Here is a 21413-nt window from a genome sequence, read left to right as displayed (position 1 = left end):
TAAATTAGTTTCCGCTTGGCCAGAACTAGTAGTAAAAGTGTGCATTATTTTTTCCATATTGTCCATTTTTTCCCCTAAACATTTTACCCTTTCCATGAGTGGAGACATTAAGGATTTCATAAGATGTTCAATTCTTTCCAAAAAATTCTCAGTTGAAAAGTGGGAAGGAACTGGGATAGGTAATTGATCAGGGATATTTACGAGCAAGCCATTATCCTGGGACGGTTTAGCTGCACTCAAGGTTACGTTTTTGACTGCTTTTTTCCCTCTTGTGGCAGTGGATTTCGGGGTGACCTTTTTATATTTGTTATCGCCAATGGCGCTTTTCCGAGTTGTAGCAGGCTTTGCCTTTTTTATATTAAGCCCATCCCTAATAGAGTTTTTTAGTATGGACCTGGTTTTTTGCCCTCTTGTTATCACCCTCGGAGTATGAGGTAATGGGCTTACCGGGGGGATTGACCCCCGAGGAAGAGTTTATGGGTGAATCACAAAATGAAGTTAGGGAAACAGCCCCTGAATGGGGGAGAAAATCCGTAGGCAGGTCATTTAAAAAAATGGTAGGGGACTGAGATAATCTGGGTAAATCTAGGGTTGCGGCTGGTGGGTCAATAGCCGTAATAGATAAAGCAGGCTGGGTGGTGGAGATGGGGTGGGGTCCCGGTAAGGCCACAAACGACGGAGCCAGGATCGAATCTTGAGAATTAACAGTTACAAACGAAATGTTGGCAGCTTGTGAAGGAAGAAAGCTGACAGCAGGTAAAGAAAGGCGGCGTTCAGTGTTTTCGATTGCATTGGCCACCACCCCTATTGTCTTCTGTAACATGCGATCAATAGCGGTCAGACTAGGTAAGGGTTTAGTTACAGTCCCAGTGTGATTTTTTACGAGTGTTGTGCCAGAATTGTTTCTCCTGCTCATGTTTTCACTGTTACAAACAGACAGAGCACGGGAAACAATAAGCGGCAAAATAAACTAGCCAATATGGGTGGTCCAACCCGACCAGTCCGGCCACTAACGGCCACAAACGGTCCCGCCCTTGTCCTGGGCTTCTCCCGGCGCGCGACCGCGCGCGACCGCGCAGCGGGAGTGGCAGTCAGTTAAATGTCTGAGGCGGGAAGAGGATGCAGCTGATTCCGGTAACGGGGCTGCTGGTCCTCGCAGTCCCGACCTCAGCGTCAAACCGCCAGCAGCTTTCAGCAGGGTTCTTGAGTCACACACATTAAAACTGAAGATTCAGTAAAAAGGCAGGCTTCCAAAGAGTACACAAGAGTCCCACGGCGAACGGCACCCGCGAAGCGGGGGCGTGAGGAGTTATGTAGTGACTGGCAGCGGGGGCGGGAAGAGGATGCAGCTGATTCCGGTAACGGGGCGGCTGGTCCTCGCAGTCCCGACCTCATTGTCAAACCGCCAGCAGCTTTCAGCAGGGTTCTTGAGTCACACACATTAAAACTGAAGATTCAATAAAAAGGCAGGCTTCCAAAGAGTACACAAGAGTCCCACGGCGAACGGCACCCGGTGCCGGAGTCAGTGTAGGACCATGAGGGCTCTCAATGACCGTTCAGCCCAAGCAAACTCGAGTTCGCGCTAAGAATGTGCTAGAATTTTAGCTCCACGACCGTTAGTCGCTGTCCTGCACTGTACTCAGGCCTTGCCAGCCAGCCAGCCACCACCGGTACTCTTGCCGTACCCCCCTCCGCTTGTCCCCACTAGTCAGCTGGAGCACAGGACGATCTATGTGGTTGGTACCGTTGAGCGCTGCAACCTCCTTTACCACCTTTGCCGCCACCGCCGCAGCCACCACCAGATTACTGCCGCCAGTCCACAGCAGTCAACCGCGAGTCATGCTGGCCGCCACTGAGTACATGTCCAACATTTTAAACACAATGCACCCTGCCCTTTAGGCTGTTTAGGACCTACCATAGGAATGGCTTATATGTAGCACAAAAGAAAGGTTAAGGCCCGGGAAAAGGTTTATTTGGGCAGCTCAAAATGGTAATTAAAACTGCATACATGCTGCGATGGCAGGCGTGAGATATGTTTTCAAATGATACTTAAGTGTGTGGCACAATAGGTACATCAGGCCCACAAGTAGAATTTAATTTACAGCTCTTGGGTACATGTACTGCAACTTTACTAGGGACTTATAAGTAAATTAAATATGTCATTTGGGTGTAAACCACTTTTACCATGTTTAAACAAGTGAGCACCAGCACTTTAGCAGTGGTGAGCAGTGGTTAAGTGCACAGAGTCCTAAAAGCCAACAAATATGTATTGAGAAAACAGAAGAGGTAGAGACAAAAAATATTAGGGGGTGACCCTGTAGAGAGGGCTAAGTCCAAAAACCACTCCAAATCCCACCAACAGAACCCAAAAAGACAGCTGCACCCTCAGACTAAATCTTCAGCATACAATTCACAGATTGGAAACAACGCAACTAGCAACTACATTTGATAAGCAGGTAAGCTAAAGAGGGTTGACCTATGGTTGCAACCTCTTACATTCACATAAGATGCATCTGCTACAAGGGTTGTTCAACAGCAGTAATGTGCAGCCAACAAACCAGCCACCACCAAATGACTGGGAATGGAATAACTGAAGAGATCTGTCACACACTACTGGTCAATTGGAGGACTTTAATTTACTCCACCAGTGCAGGTCCCAAATATCTATATTCAATGGTCACTTCTTTATATCTCTTAATAACACTCAGATATGGGATTATTGTAATAATGCCCATCCCAGCAGATCTCTCCACTTATCTCTTCCTTCAAACATGCCAGCTTCATCCCACAACTAAACACGAAATTTCAGATTGGACAACCCAGTGCAATATCCAACTTGGCAGACTGTAATCATAAGAAATATCATAAAAGGACCTCCAGCTGTTCAAAGCCACTATCCAGCGTGCTGGAAAAACATATACTGCATGTCTGTATCTCTCATACCTCAACATCCAGCACACTGCACAATAATTACACTTCAGTGGTCATCACGCATGACATGGAAACACTTCTAACATAGTACCCAACTACACACCATAGCAAACTGTCCTTCAATTGAGCTTTCATATCAGCTGATATACTTTGAAATACTTGAACAGTTCATTTACAGGTATTTAAATTTTGCTGTGTATTAGGACAAACATGACATCCTACAATCTTTCTTTGTACGCTTCCAGTACACCAGCGAGACTGTCAGTTCACTTTATAAAGCTCTTTAACTTTGCAGTCAGAGAAAGAAAAGTAAGCAACCTCTCCATGTTAAAAGAATAAGCAGCATTTGTCAAAAGACATTATATTAAACCTCTCTCTTTGAATGAACAGTAAATAGTACAAAATAAAAACAAAATTCAAAGGCATTTTTATTGTTCATTCACCTTTTGAACTTCAGCATGGTTATTTTGTGGGTGCGGCAGCACTCCCAGCACCGCACCTCTGCTTTCAGTGCATATGTCTTTTAAATTACATTGTGTCATTGAAATGTTAATGCTGTGCCAGCTGCCTGGAGCATTTAAAAGGATAGGGGTGTTAAAGACTTATATGGGCAGGGCCAACCCTCAAATGCCCTCCCCTGGTGGCAATGACCCTGAAAGGGTGAGAATGAGAGCTAGGGATTTTCATTTGGTGTCCTAGTTTTAAAATGTGAAACAAGATAACCTGGAATCAATACAGGCTTCCCTGCTCGTCCAAATTGTGTGATTCCAGGCACATGTTTTTATTTCTCAGAGCCTCCTTTTTCTTTATTATCTAATATGAGCACACTTTTACATTCTTGAGTTCAGCTTGTGCCCTGTACAAGCACCTCTTATACCTGATTGAATAGAGTATAATATTTCTCCATCTATAATAAGAATCTAAGCCACATTTATAATTTTCATGAATACTGACTTACTTCATTAATGACATTGTAGCTGGGGGCAAGTCATGAATGTTTCTAAAAACTATCACTTTTAATAAATGTAGTGATATAATCTGATGTACTATGGTGAAACGATTCCATGTATTAAAGGAATACACTTTTTTTTTTAATTTTGAAGAGATTATAACATATTTTTACATTGTGTTTGTTGCACAATATACATACCAAACATTTTCATGGTTCGCCTTGTGCACAGACTCTTAGGGACAGATGTACGACCATTAAGTTTTTCCGATTCGTAAATTGTGCAAAAATGCAACTCGCAATTTGCGACTCGCAAAACTTAATGTACAACAGTGTCTCAGACACTGTTTGGGATTCCCAATGGGGTCTCAAATTGCATGCCTCATGAATATTAAAGAGGCTTTCGCCTTTGCGACCCCACTGGTAATGGCTAGCACTCTCAGGGATGGTGGCCTGCTGGGGTCAGCAGACCACCATGTCTGGGACTGCTTTTTAAATAAAGCAGGCTTCTTTTTAAATGCAACCCGTCTTCCTTAAAGGAAAACGGGATGCATTTAAAAAAGAAAAATTTAACTTTTCAGTTTCATTTTTAGGTCAAGCATTCAAGGCCTCTTGTATATTCTTTAGGATATACTTATATATTAGTATATACTTATATGTATATGTACCTTGTGGGCTCTGGAGATCTGCCCTAGAGCTTGTGTGCTTCCGCTTAGGGACTTTTTTTTCATGTTCAACTGCCTCTATTTAACTGTCTTGATACAAAAGGACCAGTAGAGGTCAGTAAAATACCAGAATTGCTTTCTGCTGAGGGACTTTCTTTTTTAAATTTTTCTGACAACTGCCTCTATTTAACTTTCTTGATTGAAATGACCAGCAGAGGTCAGTAAAGTACCAGAATCCCTTTAGCATTCTCTAGATTCCACTCCGTAGAAATTGTCTTCCACGAGCACCCGTAGACAATAATATATTTTTCAAATCTTGTATTTTCGAATGATTTGACCACCGAATGCCCTGATTTTTTATTAAAAACAGAGCTTTGGACTATTCCATTCCCCGCTGAAAGGTAATATTTCTCTCCATGTGTTCCCATACCTGGCGTGTCACGCAGTTTGGTGCTTATTTTCCACCATGTTAAAGAACTGTAGATGTTTCAGCACCCAGGCTAATGTGCTGCATAGCTAAATACATATAAGGTCCCAAGGGCGAGACTGATTGCATTGCAAATGCTTGTTTTAAGGGCTGGCAGTGGTCCCTGGGACGACTGCCATGTCTTAAAAATAATATCTCACATACTAACAAAGGGGAAGAGGTCCCCTGGGGACCCATTCCCCTTTGTGAGTGGTGTACCACCTACTTGAAGTAGGTGTTAAACTGCAAGTGTTTTAAGGCCGCAAAACAATTGTACATGGCATGGTGACTCGCTATTAGGAAGGGACGCCTCTTCCTAATAGCGGGAGTCGCAAATGCTATTTTGCGAGTCAGTGACTCGCAAAATAGCATTTGTACATGCCATTACCCTTTTTTGCAGTCGCAAATGGGAGGATCTCTGTTTGTGGCCTGCAAAAAAGGGTCGTACATCCGGCCCTTAGAGCCTAGCCAGATGTATGACTCGGCTATGACTCAGCTCGCCCAACTAATTTGCCAGTACGCCCTCCTCTATTTGCGAATCTGGCTTAGTACATGGGGCAGTCAGTCACATGATAAAAGGATTTGTAAAAGAAGAGGACTAGACAATGGAGCCCTGCCCATATGCACTAATTTCACAACGCTTCCTTCAAGGTTTCTTGTAGCAGAGACCAAAAAGAGTGCATGCAGTGAAAATATACATTTAAAATAAGTGATCCCAGGGCGGGGGGCTCCAGGCTGTTGTGTTATACGTGACCGTGGTCATGAGTTTCCAGGGAAAACTACAAGGCGATGTGGGACAGGCAGGGGTGTAACTTCAGCAGGGTGTTGGGGTGCAACATCCTCAAATGCATTCTTGGTTCGATTGTTGGGTATGGGGGCTCTGCCTGCGTTAGTTTTTCTCATCATTCTGCCTTTCACTAAGAGGTTTAGACTTGTTCATTTTTTGGATGGGAATATTAAATATATATACAGTGATTGGTTTACCAAAATTAGTGACTCTATACCGGTTGAAGTACTCATTGAATGAATGCAACTTTACTGCTTTTTGCAATTCTCAAAAATTGGCAGTAGTAGGCTTGGAACACTGTGCCATTCTCATGTTTTCAGGCATATTACGGACAATCCATCACCCCAAAAATTATGTGATGAATGCTTTCAAATAGCCTAACCAGTAGCAACCTCTCAGGGTAGCATTCCAACCCATTGTTTTTCACCCAGTACGTCACTCTAGACCAAGGCACACCAAATGCAAATCAGTACTGGCCATGTTCCTCATGGAAACAGTTCAACCCAAACCTTGATCATCTCACCCCTCCATCCTACAGTCCACTGCTTTTTAGTTGGCAAATTTGAGATTCACACCCCAACCTCCCCTCTCCTAATCTCACTGATTAAGCTACATCCCTGGGTGACGGTGCAGCATTTTGCGAGCCTGCTTTGTGACAGCAAAGAATGCTTCATATTCAGTTTATTGGACAAGTCAAGCAAGAAGTAGGCACTCTTCCGACAGGTTTCAATTAATGCTGCGTTAATGAGGTAACATTGTGCGAAAGCAGTAAATTAAAGGGTCCAATTAAATGTCATTTAAATGTGTCTTGCAAAGAGTGAGCACTGTACAATGTCTGACAGTAAGTAAAGGGGTTGACCTTAAAACCATGTGTTGTTGCTTTTTTTCAGGGGCTCTATGACCAGCCTGGAATCCTGCAGTGGCTTCTCCCAATTGAGTGGCATCACCAGCTCATCCGGCTTGTCCCACAGCAGCTCCGCCCTCTCTAGATAGTAGCATCCATCATACAACCTCCTGCAGCTGAGATACTCTGTCATTCCATTGATAGCTGCATGGCAAATGTGCAGGGTGGGCAGAACTTAAGAGCCTAATACTGCCTCTGTACCACCTCCTTTCCACTTATATTGGTATTCACTGCCACTTTACAAAAATAAAGGAGCAAGATTAAAACTGCCTTGTGCGACACTGTACTGTAGCTTCCTGAGGAGCTCTAGTCTTTAAATGTCTACATTGGAATCAAAAGTAATCATTATGAAACTCTGCACCTAAAAGAGCGAACAAAGGACTAGACTTGGCACATGTTGGACGATGCCAATGAAGTTTACAATGGACACCTTGTCCTACACTAAATCGTCTGGCTTCATTGTGTAGGAGCTCTATCTTTGACATTTTTCAAGAACCTGAAGGCACTCTAGAGCCTTACTGTCCAGAAGGAACTCCCCTGATTTTCATGCTAGACAAGGCTCTTCTTCAGAACTTATTTGTGTTACTTAAAAACTCTGTCTTATCACTTTCTCCTAGGTCTCTAGAAAATTATAACGTATACTGCATTGGTGCTAAATTCAGTTTTTTTGCAATATTTCCCACTACTTCACTCATTCCTCATCATAAAGCCATATACAAACAGATACCAGGGGTTCCAAGAATGAGCTGAGCGTCTGTTGTGAGAAGGCGCATTAGGGCAGGTAAGAGGCAGTCCACTATGGGAGTATCAAGTGAGACAGCTATCTCTCTCTCAAAACTATTGACTGTCTCACAATTATGACAAGAAATGTGGCATGTCCATCCCTTAGGTGGGACATTTGATATGAGAGACAACAAATAAAAGAATTGATGGTTTGTATTGCAACAAGCAGAGTACTTTGTGTGACTTGCAGTAGCCCAGCCATGTTGACTTCATAGACGCACCAATCCAGAGTCTAACCTGTGACTCAGACTACCACAAGCTTACCAGGCATTAAGAATTAACATTATGCTTGGAAATCTCTTAATTTTCCCTTGGACCTTCTGATGGGCATATTTACTGCATACCCAAGAAAAGTATAACATGGTTTATTCATTCCTTGTATTCACTTCTAAATAAAGCATGCACAATAAAACATGGAACATGTCTTAGGAGGCTTACTTAAAAGTTATTTTTTTATTGACATGTTACAGAATTTTTGAGTGAGCTAACAACTGAATTTCATTGACTGTATATGAATACGTGGAAAATTGTGCTTTTTGTCTAGTTTGTTTATTTGCCCTGAACGCGAGGTAAACCTGTTGGTTCTTTTTCAATTTTGCTATGCCTAAAGTCTGGATTTTGAATTTGGCCCTGCATTATACTAGGGTAGAGGAGTTCATCCATGACCTGCTAGTTCGGGCAAGTTTACAGCTTCCAAATTCCCTAAGGAGTCACAGGTTCTTGTTTCTCTCTCTTACTCTTTCTCAAGGATGCTGCTATGAGTGCATCCACATTCCATTGCTGTCCCATTACCCCCATTGTCAGTCTTCTTTGCCCCATTTCTCATGATATGAGTTTCTGCCTCTTGTTAGCATGCAAACCTTTACATCAAATTTCCACCTGAGTGCACTAGCACTGGATCAGGAGTGGTCCCTGCCTGAATTTGATGCTCCCTGCTGTACCCTTCTCTCTTAGGGCCATATGTAGGTAAATTACATTTACAGATTCTTAAATACCGAATTTTACCGATTCGGTATTTATGAATCGGTAAATGTAATGTAGGTAAAATATTACCGATTCGGTAAGTGTCGGTATTTTAGAATCAGTATTTACCGATTCGGTAATGGCAACTGGCTTCCTATCCATTCCTATGGGCCTGGAGGCCCATAGGAATGAATGGGAAGCCCAGTTGCCATTACCGAATCGGTAAATACCGAATCGGTAATGGGGGAGGCATCATCATGGGTGGCAGGGTGTCGCATTGACACCCTGTTGCACCCCTGATTCGTGCATGTGTGCACATGTGGCACACATACATGCCCTAAGGGCATGTATGTCTGCCACATTGCACACTTCAATGTGCACAAAAATGCTTTTTTACAGCTAATAGTCATTTACCACCAACTTTTAGTTGGTGGTAAATAACGAATCCCCACACCAACCATACACTCCCCCTACATATCATTTCAGGATTCGGTATTTACCGAATCGGTAAAATTACCGATTCGGTAATTTTACCGATTCGGTAAATTACCGAATCCTGAAATGTGCCCCCTACATACCAAAAGCCTGAATACTGGTCGGTAACGGGATATTTACCGAAAATCGTCCGTTACCGACCGGTATTAGGCTTCCTACATATGGCCCTTAGTGAGCTAGGTAGGTAATGTACAGAATGCAAGAATAAAGCATTTTCGGTAACGAACGTAAGACAAGGATCACTGTTTTAAGATTTCCTCAATTAATTACTGTACAGAAATGCATAAGCTGGACCATCAAGGTTAGATCAATAAGCATTCAATTCAATGAGAAATATGGCAAAACTCTAGAGTTCGAGTCAAAATCCAGCATTGATTCACCTACAAAGGAAGAAAATAGAACTCCCGCCAGCACGGAGAAATCACACCCTTCCATAGGGCTTTAGACAAAAGCTTCATGCATTTACTACATTAGTATATGGTCAACATGCTCTTGACTAATAGTAATTAAGCAACAGTTTGCAGCGCAATACATTTGAAGATTTTTTCTCTATTCTAATACATGGAGTTCTAATGTTCACAACATCTGTTTTCAGTACATAAAAAGCTGCACAGTATATTATTCAGTCTGGAACAGTTGCTCTGTCCTTGGGAAAGTACACTCTACTCAGATGGCTACAGGGATACATTTTCTCGGCTAGTGAAGGTTATGAAGACAGAGGAAAAACATCAGTTTCAGGTCACATGTTAGACAGCAACATCACAAAAAGATGGATGATGAGGCATATATTGTCCTAAGTTAGAGATAACATGAATTCTTATAGTGGTGGCAGCTGAGAGTGTTTAAAGCTGCACGTTAAAGCAAAGAGCGTAACACTCTTTAAAAATAGACAGTAACGTTATGCTTTTTGCTTAAGACGCAGGATGATTTTTAAGAGAAAAACACATTTGACGTTGGAACAGGAATGGCTATGACCACATATATGTATGTATCACAAAGTCAATGCATGAGTCACACTCTGAAACATCGCAGGGCAACAGAACTCCAATGTACTCACAAAAGTATGACATTGTGATGCCTCTGTGTACAGTAAAGCCCAGAGGATAATGGCCCAGACAGCACACAAGTCCACAGACCCAGCCACTCAGTACTGATTTCAGTGCCTCCCACTACAACAACCTAGAAGTGGTTGTGTCACAGTGGTCATTGAAATATTTTTAGACAAAATCCATCTGGACTTTGAAAGAAGCATGGGCCAACAACAATGTAGGATACAGTCACCACGTGTGCACTGGGGGGTTGCACACAACACCCAATCTGTATGTGTACAGGGTCATCTTCGGAGAATGTCATTCACGGCAATTCAGCATCTAGCTCCTCAGGCTGCAGTTTGTGCTGCAAAATAATAATCACATTTTGAATGTGCAGATTGAGTCCTTCAGAGTAGTAGCAGTATGCATGAGTCTCAGGACGTAGGATCCACCAACAGTGTTGGAGGGACCAGTGCAAAGCATATTGTATAAGATAAGCTGCCAGCATTGGTGAGGATGCTGGGGGGTGGCTCAATCTGTGGCTATCCAACACAATTGACAGAGCCATCCTCAAGCCGGGGGATATGGGTACATCTTGTGAGGATGAGGGATATGTGCAGAATGAAGTCTGCTTTGTGCACATGTGGCACTGAAACACTGTCTCAAAATCCATGAAAACATCAAGGAGATCTTTAACAAAGACATATTGCGCTCAGGCTCTAGGGCAGTGATTCACGGTCAAAATGGGAGCTTGTATGGACACATACAAGGGCTACCCTTGCCAAACCGGATTAGAGGTTCAAATATATTAACAATGCAAACACTTATGGAACTGGTTATACTGTTCCAGTGTTACATTTGTGTTTGCTCACAGTGCACAACCAGATATATCATCACAATGAGTCCATCTCCCTTGATGTCCCCATACCTTGGACATTCAAAGTCAGAATGCCATTAATATCCATGCGTGTGTAGGCTACTGGGAAGTTTGAGGATACGCTTCTGGAATAGTTTGACACCAGGTTGCATAAAAGCACACATCCTTGACTTTTCACTTGAGGGGGTATAGACCTCTAAGCAACAGACTGCCATCCAAAGTTCTGGCATGATGACATTTCAATATAAGCCATCCAGGGCAGTATCCAAGGGCAAGAATGACCAATCAGTGACAACAATTACTTACAAAGGATAACTCGCCACTTATGCCCACACACAACTCAGACAAGGCAAGGCTAGGTGGAGACAACTTGTCCTGTGATGCCAATAGGTTTTGCATATGCCAGTGTCCTCAAAGCAGCCATCAAAACAATCAGTCATGAACATTAATTGGCAGACAGCAAGCTTCAGCAAACACATATTCATATTTACTTGGCAACAGTGTTTGTCTACTTACGTACACATAATCTACACAAATGTACATTTCAACAATCTTGCATGAACTCTACTTGTGCAGGTATGACCCCTCTTACATCCACCTCAAAGTGCATGCTCATCTCTCAAAACTATCTTACACACACAACCACGTCATAGCCCCCTCTGGTGCAGCTAGCCGGAAAAGCATGTCTGTCCCACAAGCTCCAGCCTTGTACTCAAACTCTTCCAACCCAATTCCTACAATCTCACAATGGTGCTGCCCTTCTTACATCCACACCCTCAATCACAGCACCACTTTTCATCACTATGTACATAAAACACCTCTCCCATTCATGACATGTACACAATGTACTATACTCATCACCTCCTCATCAGACGTCAAACATAACATGTCAAATGGACCACTCTCATGACCAGTTGCATCCTCAGTAATGTCTTGGACTGCACTCATATCACAACATGCAGCATCACAGCCCACTCTGACATGCACACTTAATACATCACCACATCTCTCAACAAGACACTTACATCGCTAATGAATATGTCTGCAGTCATTCCCATTTCACCATGCACCCACCCTACTCTGCTTAAGTTCTACAGATAGTGACTTCTAAAATAAATGCATACACAGATCCAAATACAACAAACATTACCTGGACAACATCTCACAATTTTACCATACAGCACCCTAAATTACACAACTAGTGTATACCCTTTACATACACTTCTCCACTTTGTTTCAAATGACAAGTTTAACCTTGTCTCACTGTGGCCCTGTCACATCCACATATGACGTCCATGCTCCATACCTCCATTGACTCATGCACATTAACAACTATCCTCACTCATTGAAACTGCCGTGTTACAGTCATGTAGTGCCACAGACTACAGCTCTCATCTCCTTCCAGAATCCAACCTTGTCTAGCTGGTTATACCCCTATCACATCATCCTATTCCTAGCATACCTTGCACAGGATTTAACCAGTCTTATAAGCTCGCACACTCTGATTCACACCCACATTTAAAACCACTCACATTGGAACAATGTGGATACATCACGTCTCCTACACAAGAACTGCCTATGAACTTAACTTGTCCTGCCCCCATTATGCCTCCACTCCATTTCCGAATTGGAAACACTAGTCTCTCTCACCTCTACCCTTGTTTAAGCTAGCTTAGCCCATGCAACATTAACCTTGCAAAACACATCTGCAGCTAGGCCTCACATTCCAAAATCCACCTCCTCCACGGTGTGGCAACTAAGGGCATGGATGTGACACTGGGTCCTGTAGCATCTGCACAGCAGACGGGCCCACAACACTTCTGTGCACTCACAGTCCACCTGGCTTACCACATATGGCACATAGCAATCTAACAGACATAAGAGCACTCCTAGTTCAGCTCTGTGTGACTTGGAAGAGCATCAAGCATAGCTCAAAAGGACCCCATTGTCAGTCATGTACAAATAACAACCTACACACAAATCATATGCTTAACTATGACTGATGTGTGATTGTAAATATGAAATCCAAGCTTGGACAGACAAAACACACCATCCACATGATGTACCCAAACAACAGCAGGATGGCATGACTGACATACAAATTAGAACGCACTGGACTATTAAGACCACAGACACCTTGCCCAATAGGAATATCTGCAGAAAGTGGAGTCCTTGGAGGCAACAGGGTCGGAAGACTGAGAATACTGCTCACCTTACACTCACCATGGGCACAGGAAATGTATCAGATGAGTACACAGCCATGAAAGGAATTTGCATACAGTGGCATGCCACCTGTGGCCAGGTGTCATTGTTACTAGTCTACCAAATCTAAAGAAGACACAGACATGGGTCCACCACTATCAAGTCACATAAAAGTGTTGTACCATTACTTTGTGTACATGGGGGTGTCCAAAGTGACTACCATGTAGTCAAACTCCATATGTACCCAGGTGTATTGAAGAGACAGGTGTCTTTCTGTACGTCACAAACATATGCAGCATGCTTCTCCTAAACTGTTGTACTTTGCCACACTTGCACTATGTTGACATCTGAAACCATGAACCATGTGGAATTGTTTTTCATAAACAAAGCTCTGTAACTTCATGGCAAACTCATAGACAAAACCAATGTTAACATTGATATCTAGCCAAAGTAGGCACACAAATCTAGGATACATACTGACCAAGTGCTTGGTCCATTTGCAATCCACACCATACTGACATCATTGTCTACTTACATTACATATTACACATGAATGACAGTTAACCAGAAATCCATTTTGAGGACACAGACTGTTAGACCTGGCACCTTGGCGTGAGTTTCCCTTCCACTTTTTGATGATGTGCCTCGACTGTTTTGCTGGTGTTGTCCGCTCAGGGCACTGCGCCACGGCTAATCCGCGCCGCAGTGCAAGTGCTCCCGAGGTAAAGTGTACCTGTAATTGATGTCCCTGATTGGTTTATTGGATTCGCTGTCAGTCCCCAGTAAAGTGCACCAGGGGTGCCAGGGCTTGTGAATGCCAATGCTGCTGGTGGGCTTGCAGCGCTGGTTGCGCCACCCACAGAAAGCGGCCTTGTAAAGTGTGTCTAGGGTCTGCCACCGCAGACCCTGTGCGCGGTCCAGGACCGTCGCGCTGACTGCGCAAGTGCCCCCACTTGCCAGTCCCTAAACCTTCCCTTACCTACATATTAGCCACCCCTCTGGTAGGCCCACGGGCAGGGTGCATTGTAGGCATAAGGTAGGACATGCCCTGATGTGTGTGGCATGTCTTAGTAGTGAATTACAGCCATTTTCGTTCTTCACTATTGAAGGCTACCTGCTCTCCATAGGCCAGAATGGGCTGCCGGGATCACGCCAACGCTGTGACCCCAGTGGACTCAGAAAGCATGGTAGAAGTGTCAAGTTTAGTATGCCTGAACTCAGGATGATAAAATACTTCTTGTAGTCAAGTTTATTTTAGTATCCTGGGTTTGTAAATACTACTTTTAGAAAGTTAGTATTTACTGACCTAACCATCTCAGTCCGCCTCTGCTGTGTGTATGTGTTCTGCCTGGCAACAGTAAGGAGCAGGGTTGGGGAATCCCCAGAGACAGGTTGGCTGCCAGGTGGTGGGTAGAGAGGTGACACCTGGATGGGTGGGAGGAGTACACCTTGACTCTTGAATAGACCTGTGCTCTGCCACCACAAAGCCGGCGCCACCCCCTGTGGGGCGGCTGATGTCTCTGCCCTGCTGCTGAAAGGAAAGAGCAGAGTCACCATAGCAAAGTGCTCCAGAACTGGACTGAGCCAGGCCTAGGCCCCCTGGCGCTAAAGAACAAAAGAATCATGGTATAAAAGTAGGAGCCTGGCTCCTAAGAAATCAGAATCCTGTTTACCACAAAGAACCTCTGCCCGACTAGAAGGAGAAGAAGACGCCGGAGGAGCTGGCCTGCTGCTTGCCTTGCTGAGAAAGGAGAGGAAGAGACTTACTGAAAAGACTTTGCTACTTTGTGCTTGAACATTCTCCAAGGGCTTGATCTGAGCTTGCCCCCTGAACTGAACCCCAGGACCAGTGGGTTCTCTGTGCTTCTTGCTCATCCTCCAATTCGAGCCGTGTGTGCATCCCGCTGGAAAAGAGACTGCGCCCCTCATCGCCCCTCCTAGGGCCGTGACACTCAGAAGCTCGCCTGCCTCAAACCCGTGAGAGCCCCGCTCCGTCCCGAGCTGCTCTCTGTCCCCGGGCCAGGCCGCCTGCATCCCTGCCACCGCCATCTACTGGAGCACGCTGACCGCGCTATCACCCCTCCCGCCGGAAGCCGTCCGACGACTGTGATCTACGCCGGGTCATCCAGCTGCACTGACCGTGCCCTGTGACCCCGCTTCGCTATCCCCGGACATCTCAGGCCGCGCCGCCCCCGCTGTGGAGACCCCCCCTGCACCGCCGTGCTAAAGGGTCGCTGGCCGCGCCTGCCTACTTGCCCACACCTGCTGATTGAGGACCCAAGAACACTTCCGAAGCTGAGAGTCGCACCGACCTGTGCTGACTCTCCACATCACGAAAGAAGTTCCAGTATCGGGCTCGGGGCCCACAACGCCTTATTTCCCCGTTCGCAGGAGCCGATCGCTGTGAGTACTGGAACCACAAGTGACACTTGCAAGAGACTACAAAGTCTCCATTTGAAGCTACGAACAACGAACATTTGCCCGCTTTACAACCTGGTGGCATAGCGAAAACGTTATTGGTCTTGTGATAAGTCTGCTGAGATATATACCTATTTTTACATAAAGAAGCGTATTTTTCTACATATCCAAGTCTGGTGTCCGTTTCTGGGGGGATTGATGTATTTACTGTGTGTATGATTGTAAGTGCTTAACCAACAACGCCTGAGGAATCGCCTTGGCTGCTCACGCCACGCACCTAGAGGGTGAGCAAGGGTCATTCGCGAGGGGTTATCCTGCGCCCTGACGTGGAGGAGAGGGTTCCTGCTTGACACAAGGGCAACCTTGCGCCAACCAGAGATCCCCGACTCTAACACAGACATTTTCTAAAAATAAATAGCAAATGCTTTATTCATCATATACTGGGATGGGAAATAGGCCAATGGCAAGTCCAATGAAAGTCAATGGTTTTGAGAGCCACATATGTAATGGCCTTCACTGATTGCCTGCACCTTGCCACCAAAGGGACACCTCCCACGGGAGGGGCATCAAGAGGGCAGGCCAGGCACCAAGGGAACAAGTCTAAGGGGGACTAATTTGGGTTTTGGGAGGCATTGGATCAGGAGGGGTGGGTGGGTCCACCGCAATTGTAGTGCCAGATTAAGGGGGCAGTGGGTCCACTGCAGTAGTTGGCTCAGATTGAGGGGGTAGCAGCTGTAGTAGGAGGGCGAGATGGAGGGTGGATGGACTGGGTCTGAGCATTTAGCGATGGTATAATTCAGTATGGTATGGACAGGAATAGGGAGGGGCTAAGACTTTTTGGAAGGGTTTTGTTTGGTGCAGGAGGTATCGAGCGGGGTTCTATGATTAAACCACTACTTCCTAAACAACTAATTCCTAAACCACGAATGCTGAACAATGAACAATGCTAAACCACTACATTTTTAACTACGACTTCCTGAACCACGAAAAATATACTAATAGCTTATTACCCAATTCTACCACTTAGTGCTTTCCTGTACTATTTACAAAGCACACCCGTCCCTTCACTCGGCACAACAACACGGAGACGTGCTTCAGTGAGTCAACTTCGCCAACTGTAAAGAAATGTCTCCAGTGCGACCTGGCATGTGTAAGCGAAGTCCATTCAGTAGTGCAATCAAATAGGAAAAGTAGTTAATCTGAGGTGGGTGTCGTAAATAAAAGTACATTAAATCCGCTCAACTCAAAGCCGTGATAGAGAAACTTGTCCTGTGAGATGATATCGGAGTTCTTTTTGTAACAAGCTATTACAGGCTACTAGTGAAGTCACTGAGCTCTTACAATTGCCGAAGTGCAAGAGGCACGGTGAGAGAGCTTACACCATGTGCCATGTCTCTCGCTCACTGCCACTGTTTTGAACATAGATCTTTATAAAATCAGAGAAATGTGTCTAACATGCCATTGTGAAACATAGTGCCGACCTCATAAGTTATTCAAAGTAAGATGAACGTTTTGGGAGCATCCTTTGGATTTTATTCAAAGCCAAATAAAAGAAAGTGAAAGTACCACGGTCTGGTTTTCCACGTAATCCTAGCACCAAATGAAAGCAGACGCACACAATAAGCACAAGTGATACCACAAAACATTCCCAGTCCATGGTTTGGAACTAGAAATAAACAAGGAGCTCGAAAGGTCACGGTGTAACTCAAGTTTCCAGAGCCTGATTCCAGGAGAGCTGATCATGTGTAGATGAGGGGTAGGGGGAGGAGAGGAGTGACATGCCACAAATTGTGCCAGGGGGCAAGCAAAACGCAATGTCAGGCCTTGGCAGTCCTCGTTGCCCACAAGCCAGATGGTGGCACTGCCGTTTCCAAGGGTAGAAGAGGGGTGGGGGCGGAGAAAAGTGATGTGCCACGCATTATGACAGGGCCAGTGAATGAATGTTCAAGGGTAATTTAGGACTTCGTTATTCTGTAAAGTCATGGTTGAAGACTTCGTTGTTCTGAAAAGTCGTGGTTTAGGACTTTGTTTTTTTTTTTTTTGTTTTTTTTTTAAACCGTTTATTACAAATCTCGAGAATATACAGGTATGGGCCTACAACCTTCCGGCCGGCCGCTAGGATGACATGAGCATATGTCATACATTCATAAAACACATGGGGCCTCATGTAGGTAGCGAAATACCGGTCGGTAACGGCCGAAATTCGGTAAATATCCCGTTACCGACCGGTATTGAGATAGTTGAGATGTAGGAGGCCAAAAACACATATTCGGTAAATATGAATCGGTAAATACCGATTCAAGTTTACCGACTTCAAAAACACAGCTTCCAATTTACCGAATTCATATTTACCGAATCGGTAAATATGAAGTGGTAAATATGAAGTGGTAATACGGAAAAATGAGATGTATGTAAATTCGGTAATTAAGAAATCCTCTAAAATCGGTAAATAAGAGTCGGTAATTAACACTGATAGAAAGCAGGTGGTAATTTCCAACAGTGCATTTAAGCAATCCCAAAATGCAACAGCATGGACAACATGGCCGCTCTGTATGTCATTGCAAGGCGGCTACGTCTACAGGCTGCAGGACTGAGGATATGGAGACGGGAGGAACGGATCTACAGACAGCGCATCACACTCTTCCAACTCACTGACGCAGAGATACATGAAAGGTACAGGCTACACCCCGAAACCATCTTGGACCTGATAAGGGACCTGCACCCACTCCTGGACCAGCCAACAAGAAGGGCCCATGCCATACCACCACATGTGCAGGTGCTGTGTTGCCTACACCTACTTGCATCTGGCAGTTACCAGGGGGTGATAGCTGCGGTGGGCGGTGTATCCCAGAGTTGCCTGTCCCGTTTCTTCAGGAAGTTCCTGGATGCCATGATGCAGAGAATGCACCACTACATCAGCTTTCCAAACACACAGGCTGAACTGCAGAAAACTAAAACTGACTTTTATCAAATGGCACAGTTCCCCCATGTCATTGGCTGCATAGATGGCACACACATCCCAATCTGCCCACCAGCTGCCACTGAGCACATCTACAGAAACAGAAAGTCCACCCACTCCATCAATGTGCAAGTAATCTGCGATGCAGGGAACATCATCACTGATATCGTTGCCAAATTCCCTGGGAGCACCCATGACTCCTACATCTTCCAGAACAGTGGGATCTACACACGACTGCTTGCGGGAGAATTTGGAGAAGGATACCTGCTAGGTAAGTAACAGTGAAGCTACATAGTACTCAGTGCCAAACATAGTGTATTGAGACATGTGACTGATGTCTCCCTTTTACTCACCTAGGGGACAGTGCATATGCCGTGCGGTCATTCATCCTCACTCCCTACCTACACCCATCAACCCAGAGCGAGAGACGATATAATGTGGCACACAAATCTACTCGCAATGTGGTGGAGCGCACGTTTGGACTGCTGAAGAGCAGGTTTCGCTGCCTCCATAAGAGTGGAGGTGCACGCCAGTACACACCCATCCTCTGCTGCAAGATTATTGCGACTTGTGCAATGCTGCACAACCTTGCCACAAAGAGAGGCACAGAGGTCGAAATGACATATATTGAGGACAATGATGATGAAACTGCGCATGCAGAGGCCAACGCAGCAGGAGTACAAACAGCAACAGATGGAAGAGTGAGACGGGCAGAGATCACATCCTACTATTTCTGAATGAGTAAGGGGACACAGCCTGTAGTTGGATGCCATGACGTAGTTTAATCAGGCAGCACTACGCCACAACACAAAGGAAACTGTATTGAAACAACAATGAAATAATAAATCATGTGACTTAAGGGTTACTTCACCCAAATGTGTTATTGTTTTGCATGGGGCATTAATGTTTGCGGCCACGCGCAGCAGTGCGGGAAGGATTTGAGGGGGCGTCCTCAGTGGCTGGGGTACCTGTGGCACCACGGTGATGCCTGTTGCTCCGACGAGTGTCTGGGACGGGGGGGGGGTTATGCTGCTTCTGCTGGTCGTGTCTTCAGTGTCGCCAGCATCCAAAGCGCCAGTTGCTGCAGACTGGCTGGTGAGCAGCACTTCCAGTGCACTTGTAACCCTAACCATCCCCCTGGACACATCTGTGCTGCACTGTGCAAGGCCCTCCTGCATCGCCACAGAGCGCCTGCAGATCAGCGATGTGGCAGTTGCCAGTCGGTTCACTGCCCTCGAGGTCTGATCCTTCCTCAGATGTCCCCTGCGCCGTGTGGCCCTGTCCTCATCGAACCTTGAGCACAGCTCCATGATGGATTGGGACATGTCCCGCATGCCCGCTGCAATATCAGCAATGCCCCCTGCCATGGTGGTGATGCCCTTTTCAATGTTTCCGAAGGTGTTGTTTAGCCCACGCATCTGTCGCTGAACGGACACCATTGCCCTTGCCTGGACGCGTTGGATTTTCACCATGGTGCCCTCAAGACCTGAGAACACTCCATGGCCCTGCCCAAGGGGAGGTGGACTCTGCGGCCGAGCCCTGCGGCGCCGTCTGCCAACTGTGTGTTCTCCCTCAGACTCGGAAGGCACACTGGCATGGGTTGCATCCTGGGGTACAGTGGACGTTTCCGGGCCCCTCGACTCCTCGGATGATGAGTCGGTCACATCCAACCTAGCTGCAGGACGCCTCCTCAACCTGTGCTGTGCAGGAGGTGAAGATGGTGGTGAAACCTGCAGGACTGGGGATGCAGGCAGGAGCGGCGATGCTGGCTGGGGTGGTGTAAGTGCCTGTGGTGCCGTTCCCTGGCCGGAACTGGTGGTGGCCTTCTCTGTGCTGGGTGTGTGGTGTGCCCTCTCTCCCTTCTCATGGCCAGTTCTGTGGGCAGTAGTGCCTGTGGACAGAAAAGCGACATCAGCTAAGTGTACCTGAAGCATTGATTTGCTGACATGACAAAACATTTTCTAAACAGTATCTCAATGTCCTCTGCCTGCTTCTCGCTACTGTGTGTCACATGCCCTGTTAATCTGTGCTAATCATATCATATTTGGGCTTTCAGGGACTACATCTCCCATGATGCATTGCTAGCATGCACTAACACCTGCACTGGAGTGGGATTCTCATTGCACATTTGGGGAGTTGGGTTAGGGGTAGGGGGGGCACATTGCTGTGCAAGCATCTTACCTTGTTTGGAGGTGCCTCTGGCGGAGCTGTCAGCGTCCCCAATCCCCACGATGCTTTCTGGCTCGATCGTTGTCTCCACTAGCTCCTCAAGTTCTGTCAGGGCTGGTGCTCTGTTGCGTCCACCTCCTGTCTGGCTGGCCTCTTTCTTTAAATCTGCCACCTTCCTCTTTGTGATAATGCGGATGTCATACCACCGCTTCTTCAGGACATCGATGTCCCGGGGGGTCACTCCTATGGCATTCACCTGTGCCTGGATTCCAAGCCAAATCTTTCTTTTTTCTGACTCAGGCACTTGCTGTGACAGTTTCCCAAATAATTTTTGGTGCTGCTTGACAACCTCCTCCACCAGAACTTGCAGCTCCTTCGGGCTGAATTTGAGCTTTCGCTTCCTCTCCCCTCCTTCCCTCTCTGTGTCCTGGCTGGCCATTCTTTCAGTCTCCAGGTCTGAATCTGGCAGTTGCTCTCTTCCTCTCCTCAGCACTCCCTGCCTCTGCAGAGTCTGCTAATTGTGTGCACCTGCCTGGGTGTGGCCACTCCCTGGTTGGGTGGGGTTGAGGTTGCACAGGATTGGCTGCTTGGAGTCATGTGTTTTTGAACTGCCGATTCGGTATTTACCGATTCGGTATTTACCGAATCGGAATATACCACGTCGGTATTTACCGAATCGGAATATACCACGTCGGTATTTACCGATTCGGAAAATACCGCTTCGGTATTTACCGAATCGGTAAATTCCGATTCATGTTTACCGAATTTTACCGATTCGGTAACTTTTACCGAATGTTGACCTACATATAACTTA

At 45.8% G+C, this 21413-nt stretch overlaps 1 protein-coding gene across 3 annotated transcripts in view; it reads left to right on the top strand.

The window, feature by feature from the left end:
• LOC146789843 (SEC14-like protein 5) overlaps positions 1 to 7902 on the top strand; it is a 1062444-nt gene extending 1054542 nt beyond the window's left edge. For 2 of the 3 annotated variants that reach the window (XM_085632206.1, XM_085632207.1), the window contains one exon: positions 6689 to 7884. In XM_085632206.1, coding sequence (XP_085488332.1) covers positions 6689 to 6791 — 103 coding nt within the window. In that variant the 3' untranslated portion in view covers positions 6792 to 7884. Of the gene's footprint in view, positions 1 to 6688 lie in introns of all 3 variants that reach the window. The other variant, XM_085632205.1, reaches the window with a different exon arrangement.
• Positions 7903 to 21413: the final 13511 nt, after the last annotated feature.

Source organism: Triturus cristatus, chromosome 10 (genome assembly GCF_964204655.1).
Source record: "Triturus cristatus chromosome 10, aTriCri1.1, whole genome shotgun sequence".
NCBI lineage: Eukaryota > Metazoa > Chordata > Amphibia > Caudata > Salamandridae > Triturus > Triturus cristatus.
This window is presented reverse-complemented; position numbering and strand designations above follow the sequence as displayed.